At 52.4% G+C, this 10,215-nt stretch overlaps 1 protein-coding gene across 1 annotated transcript; it reads left to right on the forward strand.

The window, feature by feature from the left end:
* Positions 1-2,247: 2,247 nt before the first annotated feature.
* CSF2 (colony stimulating factor 2) lies at positions 2,248-4,900 on the forward strand. Its single transcript, XM_040241804.1, has 4 exons — positions 2,248-2,607; positions 2,707-2,748; positions 3,468-3,593; positions 4,364-4,900. The coding sequence occupies exons 1-4, from the start codon at positions 2,449-2,451 to the stop codon at positions 4,469-4,471; spliced, it is 435 nt and encodes a 144-aa protein (XP_040097738.1). The 5' UTR covers positions 2,248-2,448; the 3' UTR covers positions 4,472-4,900.
* The last annotated feature ends 5,315 nt before the right edge of the window (positions 4,901-10,215 follow it).

The following is a 10,215-nucleotide window of genomic DNA, read 5'->3' on the forward strand; positions in this document are numbered from 1 at the left end:
AAGGGATCTTCCCAACCCAGGGATCGAACCTGTGCCTCCTGCATTGGCAGGCAGATTCTTTACTTCTGAGCCACCAGAAGCCCCTCTTCACCATACCTATTCCTAAACCTGTTTGTACCCAAGACACGCTCCCCATAAACTGTCCTCCTCCTCCTTCCGGCAACCTGACTTGCCACCTGACTCTACTTGCCCTTTCAGCATGCACTGGGAGGCAGCATCTCCCAGGAAAAGTCGCTGGTGCCCTGTGACCACTGAGCTGGAAGAAGTGGTTCCCTGAGATTCCTTAGCTCTGAATTTCCTCCATCCCAGCCTGGATCATACAATGGGAGGGTCCACTGCTCCCCTACAGAACTGAAAGCCTTCAGGGCTAGAGGAAAGGACCAGCGGGAGGGTCTCAACTTCCTCTTCCCCAGCACAAGGCTTGGTGCAGACTGGAAGAAGAGTTTGTTGACTAATTGTCTGAGCTGTGACAACTCATTTCAAGGAGGAAAGTGACTTCCATCTCAGAGAGGCCACCCCAGCTCTTTGCCTCCCTGGCCACAAGCTTAGCGATAGCCCACCACACAGCCTCCAGGGCACTGTCTGACACAGACTTTCACTCTGTGTGGCCCCTTCACCTATGATCCCCCTTGAGTGCTCCCTGTTAGGGCCTGAGCAGAGGTTTCGTGGAAAAGGTAGAAGAAGGATCAGGGTTTGAACACGCCACACTCTCATCCCCAGTTTGGCCACCTAGAAATGTTCCAGCAGGCGCTAATGAGTAAGGCTGGCCTCACGGTGTGCCCCAGATCCTGGCAGGGACCTCGCGGGGGCAGGAGTGGGGCATCTGGATGACCAAGGCCTGGCTTCCCTGTACAAGGACAGCAACTCTCCTGCTATGCCATGAAACTTGCTAGGGCTGCAGGTTCGGGCCACAGTGCTCAGACAGTGAGTTCTACCTGCTCCCCAGGGCTGTCCACTGGGGCTCAGCAGCATGTCCTCCCTTATGTCTGACACCATCAATCAAGGTTAAACCAGCATCTGGGGCCCTGAGACATCATTACCCGGTGTGGGGAGTTCCTCCCCTATCAGAGAGGCACCTGCAGAGGCATGGGGGCCCACACAGATGCACCACATAAAATACCCTCCCCTCCTGACATATCTGTAAGTATAGACAGCAACCACACAGGCACATGGACACTCAGATACGGAAGTGTGTGGACCCATACCCCTTCAGTCATGAAACTTAGGGTATGGGGAAGTAAACACCAACTCATGCTGTCCTCTCCAAAGTTCATTGTGAAAATCAAACACTTGTTAGCCCCTCAAGAGCTTGTGACCTTTCCAGAAGCAGTTCCTGTTCCACAGGGAGGCTGCTGAGCTGGAGGTGGGCTGGCACTGGGGCCATGTAGGAAGTTAAGCCTGGAAGAACCTTGGTTAAGAAGCTGTTGTCCCCTGTACCTCCTGTGGATGCAGCCACGACCCTGCTGGTGCCTGCAAGAGGCTGTAGATAGGAGCACGGTGCCCACCTCAAAGGGGACAGCCTGCCCTGCAGAGGGAAGTGAGGTTCACACAATTCAGAAGAGTCACTCGGCAAGGTGGTGTTGGAAGCAGGCTTTGAACTCAGAACCCTGACCCACCCCAGCTGAGAGCCCCAACCCACCTATGCAGCTTTGGAGCTGAATATGACTGTGTATACCAAGACTGTTGCTTTCAGATGAGATTTCACCATGGAGGAACATTTTGGAATCTTTCTGGCTGGACATGCATACGGTTGTTATCCCCTCAGCTCACAGGAGCTGTGAGGCAGAGGACCGTGGATGGGCACAGCTTGCTGACCGCTCTAGACCCTTGATAGGAGCTGAGGTGAGCTGTCATTGGGTGGGCTGGAATCTGCCTAGACGGACAGCGAGGCAGGGCTGTGAGAGTCTTCCTCACACTCCAATGTCTCACTGTGGCCAGAACTGCGGGCTCTAGGAGGAGAAGGGGAGACTGGCTCGGAATGGGCCCCAGTGCAGCTCAGCCAGCCCAAAGGCTTCTTGGGACACAGGCAGGATGGGGAGCCAAGGGTGGGGGCGGGGGTAGAAGCCCAATCCAGTGTCTTCCAGGCCCCGCCCTGGCCACTTCAGGCCAGGAAGTCCAAGCTGTACCCAGAGGCCCCTCAGAGGGAGGGGGAAGCCTTGGCAGGTCAGACTGCTGGGGAGGGCTGGAGAACGCTCAAGAAAGCAGGCAGGTGGGCTGCCAATTCTTGGAAGGGCTCACTAGTGAAAACCCCCAAGCCTGACCACCTGGGGGAAAGGCTCACCGTTCCATGGCAGCTGATAAGGGCCAGGAGATTCCACAGTTCAGGTAGTTCCCCCGCCTCCCTGGCGTTTTGTGGTCACCATTAATCATTTCCTCTAACTGTGTATATAAGAGCTCTTTTGCCAGTGAGCCCAGTGCTCAGAGAGAAAGGCTAAAGTCCTCAAGAGGATGTGGCTGCAGAACCTGCTTCTCCTGGGCACTGTGGTCTGCAGCTTCTCCGCACCCACTCGCCCACCCAGCCCTGTCACCCGGCCCTGGCAGCATGTGGATGCCATCAAGGAGGCCCTGAGCCTTCTGAACCACAGCAGTGACACTGCTGCTGTGATGGTGAGTGAGGGAGGGAGCACAGGCACGCCCAGGCCCCCCTGCTGGCCTGGACTCCTCCTGCCTGTCAGCTCAATAACAGAACATCTTCCTTTTCTACAGAATGAAACAGTAGAAGTCGTCTCTGAAATGTTTGACTCCCAGGTAAGATGCTTCTCTCTGACACACCTTTTCCCAAAGGCCTCCGCCCTGGGGACTGACTCCATTTTAGATGGACCCTTATAGGGTTGTCCCCTTTCTCTCCAGCCAGCTGGCTGCCAGAAGGAGGGTTGCTTAGGAGGCCTTGCCCCGTGGCAGTCATGTGGACTCCTTTATTAGCTGAGCAGCCATAGACAGACCTAGTGTTCAAGGGTATCGGGGTCACCCAGGGACAGGTGGGGGTTATGTCATGAGACAGGGGGTGTGGGCTTGGGACACTCACCGTGCCCCGAGACCAAGCCCTGTGGACACCGTGCTGGCCAATGAAGGTCAAAGAAGGTTTTCAGGAACAACTGTGTTTGCACAGCAGGTTTGGGCAAGCCCCCTACCCCCTTTCCCCTGAAGGGTGGAAGGACCAGCGATCTCCTTTTCTGGGGGCTGGGACCCTCTTGAGATACCAGACCAAGGGAATGTGGCTGTGCCGCCTGGGGGTGGCCTGAGCTGAGTGGTGAGGGCGAGTCAGACTCGTCTGCAGTGGATGGGGGGACAAGGCTGTGTGTATGACAGGGCCTGGCCTGAGCTTAGTCAGAAATAATCCTGTGCCCCTCCCAGGCCCTGCTCTTGGGAGAGTGGGATGAGAAGAGGAAGCAGTGATGGGGAGGATGTCCTGGGCCCACCAGAGCACACTTGGCCACTGCTCACCAAGGAATGGATATTTCTCACAGGAGCCGACATGCCTGCAGACTCGCCTGGAGCTGTACAAGCAGGGCCTGCGGGGCAGCCTCACCAGTCTCACGGGCTCCTTGACCATGATGGCCAGCCACTACAAGAAACACTGCCCCCCAACCCAGGTGAGTGCCCCCATTAGGTGCCCAAGCAGGAAGGTCTCATTCGAGGAGGGTGGAGAAATAGTGGGGCAAGACTTTTGGCTGTGGGCATTTGGGACTCCAGATGGTTTGAATCAATAGATTTGTAATGATCAGCCCTTCCTGAGAGGGAACCACTCTAGGTGTTAAAGCCCTGGAGCTCGAGAGACTGTACCATGTCCTAGAGGGAGCTGCTACCTTGCTTGTCATTACCATTAATGATGTCAGAGGTGAGGCAGATACAAGGAAACTCAAGACCTACCTAAGGCCCAGAGGAAGTTCCATAGCCCAAGTGCCTCCTCCTTAAAGGACTTTCCCCTGGTCCCTCCTGGGATGCCTGGATTGCACTGGAGCAAGGAGGAAAGCTTACTCAGAATGGAAAAGGGCCCCAAACATTCCTTCCCTGTGGGAAAAGAGAGGTCTGTGGCCTTGAAATGTGCTCATTCTGGGCTCCTAGAGACAGCCGGGGCTCAGCTTTGTGCCCTGGCCTGGGACCAAAGACGCAGGGGCCCAGATGCCCAGCAGACCAATGTCTGTCTTGCACTTTTATTGGGCCCCTGGTCCAGCTGCCACTGACAGCGCTGTGCACCCTTTGGGTGGCAAGATGTCACCTGATCCACGTCAGCAGGCGGGCCCCAGACAGGCCTTCTGACCTCTGAGTTCTCAGAGGCAGCACAGAAACATGCTGATCCTTCCCCCATGTTACCCCTCATGCCTGGACTCAGGTTTTTTTTTTTTTTCTTTTTTCTCTTAAGGAAACTTCCTGTGAAACCCAGATTATCACCTTCAAAAGTTTCAAAGAGAACCTGAAGGATTTCCTTTTTATCATTCCCTTTGACTGCTGGGAACCAGTCCAGAAGTGAAGCAGGCCAGACCAGCCAGAAGCCAGCCCAGCAGCTTACCTCACAGATCGCTGCCCTCCTACCCACAAAGAGCCAAACAAAACTCAGGATCTTCACACTGGAGGGACCACAGGGAGGGCCAGAGCTGTAGGGGGCCACTGACTTGTTCAGGGCCATGTTGACCCTGATACACGTGTGGCAGGGGAAGCAGGAAATGTTTTACACCGGCAGGGGTCAGTACTATTTATTTATATATTTATGTATTTTAATATTTATTTATTTATTTATTTAAGCTCATACCCCATATTTATTCAAGATGTTTTTCTATAATAATAAATTATTAAAAGTCTGTTCTTATTTGTGCAGTTTTCCAGTTTGTTTTCAATCATGAGCAAATGTTCAAGGTGCTCTCCTCCTTGGCCCAGGGCAGGGAGGGGAGGAAGCTGGGAGTTGGGGGAGGGGGCTGGGGCCTGCAGATCAGGCACAATTGGACAGACAGCACTGTCAGAGCACAGGGGAGGCGGGAGCCCACCTGGGTGTGGCATTCTGCACACGTGGACATGCTTCCCTGGATGCTCAAAGGTTCCCACTCCAGAGAGAAGTTTCCAGGTTCACTTGGAAGTCCAAGTAACCCAGACAGTGGGAATCTTGCTCCAGAGAAGGGTCATCACCCTTCTTGGGCAGGTGGGAGACTCCTGAGGCTTGGCTGGTCACTGGCCATGCCCTGCCCCTCACACTCAGAGTTTCAACCACTCCCAAGGTGAACCAGCAGATAGACTAGCTGTTCAGGGAAAAAGAAACAAAACCACATGGGTCAGAGCTCAGCATATTTACCAAATTTTTCCCCAAATGGGTGATCTTAATCTTTGAGTGTCAGAATGTAAGTGCATACTTTGTTAGTACATGGCTCTCTTCTGGCATTTTTCTGAGTTAGTTTTTGTTTTTACATTAAGTTCTGCATGTAATCCGGCATCTTCCTCCCAAATCCATGGTCTTCAGACTGGGAAAACAGTATTTCTCCTTCCTGCCCGTGCTTTGTCAATGGGGCTGGAGGCCTTGTTCCCGAACCTGTCCTCCAGTGTCCCTTCTGGGGTCTGTGAGGAAGTGGGTCTCTCCCTAAGTGTCAAGTGGGCAGCAAGGCCAGCCTTTACCTTGACAAGTGGGCCTGGGGAAGCTTATTTGGTGAGTTTTAGCTCCTGTCTGTTTTTTTTCTCCACCCTACTTGCTTGCTCTGCTCAGGCCACCAACTGTAGACAGCACCAGTCCTGGTCAAAGACCTGCCCCACACACAGGCAGAAAGGTCATGACTTTAGATGCAATTATAAATAAAAATTCTTAGACCAAATCTGAATTTTAGCAAAGACAAGAATCCGCAGAGTATAATGTAGTCATAGAAAATGCATAAAAAACACATCTTGCCCAGAGATAACACAGATCCTCGGTGTCTTCTACGTAAACCAATGATAACTGATAAGAGATGTAGCATTTCCTCAGACTCTCATATATAGGTACATCTCCTCACAGAAATGCTATCAAGCCCAGGGTTCGGATCAGCTTGGCGCCACCCTCTGTCATACCATGTACCTGTACGTGCTCCTGGCTTGTGTGTCATGGGTCTTGGAAAGCCATTCTGCCCCGATGAAGATGGTCAGTGGGTCTACCCAGGACAATCACACGGCAGTCTGCGCTGAGATTGAGAAGGAACTCATGGCTGACAATGTTACATACAAGGTAAGTCTGGGTCTTCATCAAACATCACTTTACTCTCACTGTCCCTCTGTGTTTCTAACCAACTTTTCCTGCTTCCAGGGTTCCTTCGAAAGGCCTCAGAACACCAGTGAGGTAAGGAGCAGTCATCCCACGGTCATTTCTGACTCCACTTGAAAGGGAAATCTCAGGGCAGAGACAAGAACGAAAGTTGTTGAGTCAAGAAATCTGGGGAGAAAGGTGAGAGTTTGAAGATGAAGTCTCTGGCTCAGGCAGCAGATGAACCAGCAGCCAGGTTTTGCCGGGCTCTTTGATCACTATCCCAGAGCAGCCCCATGCCTAGGGAGAGACCAGAAACCCACTGCAAACCTCAACCATCCCTGTTTACCCTGGCCTGAGTTTGAGTCCAGGGTTCCATCTGGCCAGGGTAACTAGGGATGGATAAGGCTGAGGGTCAGTGGACCCTCAACTCAATGGCCCCCAACCCTGTTTCAGGAACTCTGCTATGGGAAGTTTATAGAGGGCTTCATCTCCACCCTGAATAACATCTCTATGAAACACAAGAATGACTGTCACATAGAAAAAGTCTGTAAGAACATGAGGCAACTCACCGAAATCTGCCCAAAGCTGAAAGTAAGTTGTTCTTAGGGGAACCTGAGACATTTCTCTGGCCACCGCAGCCGGAGGCCCAGTGGGGCAAACGGCTTCTTAGGGCCCCCATCTGCCACATATGAGGCTTCAGGTACTAATTTGTCATCCAAAAGAAGTCCTAACTGACAGGGACTGAGGCTTAGGGGAGTGGGGATTCAGGGGTTATTCTAGACATTTTTGTTTACCCTCTGCCAAGCCCGTACACACAGGAATCAGTGTGGACAGGTCAGGGCGTGGACTCAGCCTGGGAGAGGGAAGGGCACTCAGGGCCAACCCCAGTCAAGTGGTGAGTCCTAACTGGCTCTGGTTTGCCCTGCTCTTGGTACCCTTTCTTAGGCTAAGGAGCTCCACTGGGAGCCCATGGTGTGGGGATGGGTAGTGGCTTAGGGGGGGATGTTGTGGGGAAACGACTGAGGTTCCCTGCTCTTTGCCCACCTTCCTGTTTGTCTCCTGTGTCCTCCCACCCTGCATGTCCCTGTCCTGGGAAGCCAGGAGACCTCCCCACACTCTGCTGGGCCTCTCCCTAAAGCTATGGATGATCCTCAGTCCTGGGGCTCTACTATCACCAGATGGTGCCCAGAGAAGACAGATGGGGAGGGTTTGCCTGAGTTACCTCCTAGGTAGACAGGTGGGTCTTACAGGGCCCTGATGGCTGGAAGAACAGAGTTTGCTTTTACTTTTTTTTTTTTTTTTTTCTGCTAAGAAGAGAACTTAATTATGTGTTTCTTATTTAGCTAACAGGACACAACTGTATTACTGAGAAAAGTAACTTCTCAAAATTCAAAGAAGCTTTACAGAGTGTTGTCATATCTATAGAAGGATGGAAATCTTGTAAAAGGATCAAGGGGATCCTCTGAGACCTCATCCCCTCACATCCTGATGCCCTGAGAGTTTCAGGAGATGGGGCTGGAGGAGCCTCAAGAAGAATTTACAGCCGGGGTGGGGTAAGAGTTTGCTGGCCCTGGGTCAGCAGATGGGGCTGAGGGTGGGTCATGGTAGGGGTGTGCTTGAGGAAATATTTCTGTAACTGATGCATCAGCAGTTGTTGCCTTAATAAAGCTGGGGTGAGGAAATGCTGGTAAGAGTTGTGATAGTGTTCAGTCTCTCTGAGGCCTCAATAGACTGAGAGGGGTAAGGGGCTGGGATTGATGGTCCCATAACCAAGGCTCCTGACCTGGAAGGCCAGGGGTCTCTCAGGAAGAGAGGCCCAGGAAGGCGAGTGGGAACCCCACCTTATCTGCCCCTTCGACGTGCTTCTAGCGCCAGTGGACACGCGGTAGGAGCCCCATCAATGCTAGCTCAATTTGTTACTGCTCCTCTTCTCCCTGTGTCCTTTAAAACTCAAATCAGATCTATTCCCAGACACCCCTCCCAGGCTCACTCAGCACCCATCCACACCTGATCCAAAGGTCCAAGGCCCTCCCTAGTTGGGTTTCTACTGTGGCTCTAAGTTCACTTGATCCTCATCCTCCCCCTATCCCCTGACCTGAGGACTCAGTGCGGCCACAGAAGAGTCAACCCTAGTAAATGGCTCAGGAGCAAGGAGGATTTCAGGCTACTCGCAGAGGACTCAGCACAGTGGGGGACTTGGACCAGGCTAGGGGGCCCATGGGGGCCCAGAACATTTCCAAACCCTCAGCTTCATCTCAACCAGCAAACAACTGACTTCAAAGCCCCTCTCCTGGCTTACTGAGCCCCTCACAAACCCTCCAAGGACACTCTCCAAGCATCTCTTTGACCTAACAGCCCACTCCCCAACTATTAACACCCTCCCATCCCCAAAGCATGGGGCCTTGCCTGTGGGGGATCTACCAATCACTCAGGTCTTGAAATGCTGCCACATTGGGCTACCAAGCTCTGACCCTACCCACTTTCAATTCTAACCCTAACCCTAATTATTCAAACCATTTATTAGAGGTGACTGGGATTACCCCACAATCCAAATAGCTTCCTACAATCCAGACCTTCAGACCATGAACTCATTCAACAAACCGGGAAAGACAAAGATCTACTGTTCTGGAATATAAATAGGCATCAAGCTGTAACCAAAACTAAGCCCAGGCGGGACTTGTACAGAATCTGCAAATCTACCTTACTCTGCTGTAAAGCTTCACACTGTGCCGGCAGCCAGCACACAGACCCACTACAGCTCTCCCCACCCTCCTCCCTTGCCCCATGATTTTCAGACCACTTCCAGCTCATCTCCACTGTGAGGACCACTTTAGGCTGGAGGTCAGCCTCAAGTGTGACTGAGGGAAGTGGCCAAATTATCTCAGGACATTGAGCGTGGCTCTGTGATTCAGGTTCAGCTGCCACGGGGCCAGGGGCCAAGATTGGTTTTGGCCCAGAGAAAGCCCATGGTCCCGTCCCCAGAGGCTATGAGTTCCTGTCACTTGGGCAAACCACACATGTGCTCAGAGTTTCCGAGACCATTCCTCTGTGACTGGCAGCAGGGTCTGTGGGATGCACGGCAGCATGAAATTGCTGAGATATGCTGGCAGGAAGAACTGCTGCTTCAATGCCCGGCCTCCTCTCAGCCTGAGACACCTGACAGTAAGTAGAAGGTCAGGGGCTTGCATGAACACCCTTGTAATCTCAGGGCTGTGTTCAGGACAGCAGGGTACGCATGAGCCTGGCTTACCACTAGCTTGCTGTGTGACCTTGGACAGATGCTCCAGTCTCTCAGTCAAAATCCACAAAGGCAGGGGTGACTCTAGCCTGGAGGCTGGACTACAGCCTAGGCTCGGACTATTCATCAAGCTAGAGAACCTCAGAGCACCTGGTACAGTTCAGATCAGTTCAGTTCAGTTCAGTCGCTCAGTCGTGTCTGACTCTTTGTGACCCCATGAATCGCAGCACGCCAGGCCTCCCTGTCCATCACCAACTCCTGGAGTTCACTCAAACTCATGTCCATCGAGTCGGTGATGCCATCCAGCTATCTCATCCTCTGTCATCCCCTTTTCCTCCTGCCCCCAATCCCTCCCAGCATCAGAGTCTTTTCCAATGAGTCAACTCTTCACATGAGGTGGCCAAAGTACTGGAGTTTCAGCTTTAGCATCATTCCTTCCAAAGAAATCCCAGGGCTGATCTCCTTCAGAATGGACTGGTTGGATCTCCTTGCAGTCCAAGGGACTCTCAAGAGTCTTCTCTAACACCACAGTTCAAAAGCATCAATTCTTCGGCGCTCGGCTTTCTTCACAGTCCAACTCTCACATCCATACATGACTACTGGAAAAACCATAGCCTTGACTAGATGGACATTTGTTGGCAAAGTAATGTCTCTGCTTTTGAATATGCTATCTAGGTTGGTCATAACTTTCCTTCCAAGGAGTAAGCATCTTTTAATTTCATGGCTGCAATCACCATCTGTAGTGATTTTGGAGGCCCCCCCCCCCCCCGAATAAAGT

This window comes from Oryx dammah, unplaced genomic scaffold (assembly GCF_014754425.2).
Source record: "Oryx dammah isolate SB20612 unplaced genomic scaffold, SCBI_Odam_1.1 HiC_scaffold_5, whole genome shotgun sequence".
Taxonomy (NCBI): Eukaryota; Metazoa; Chordata; class Mammalia; order Artiodactyla; family Bovidae; genus Oryx; species Oryx dammah.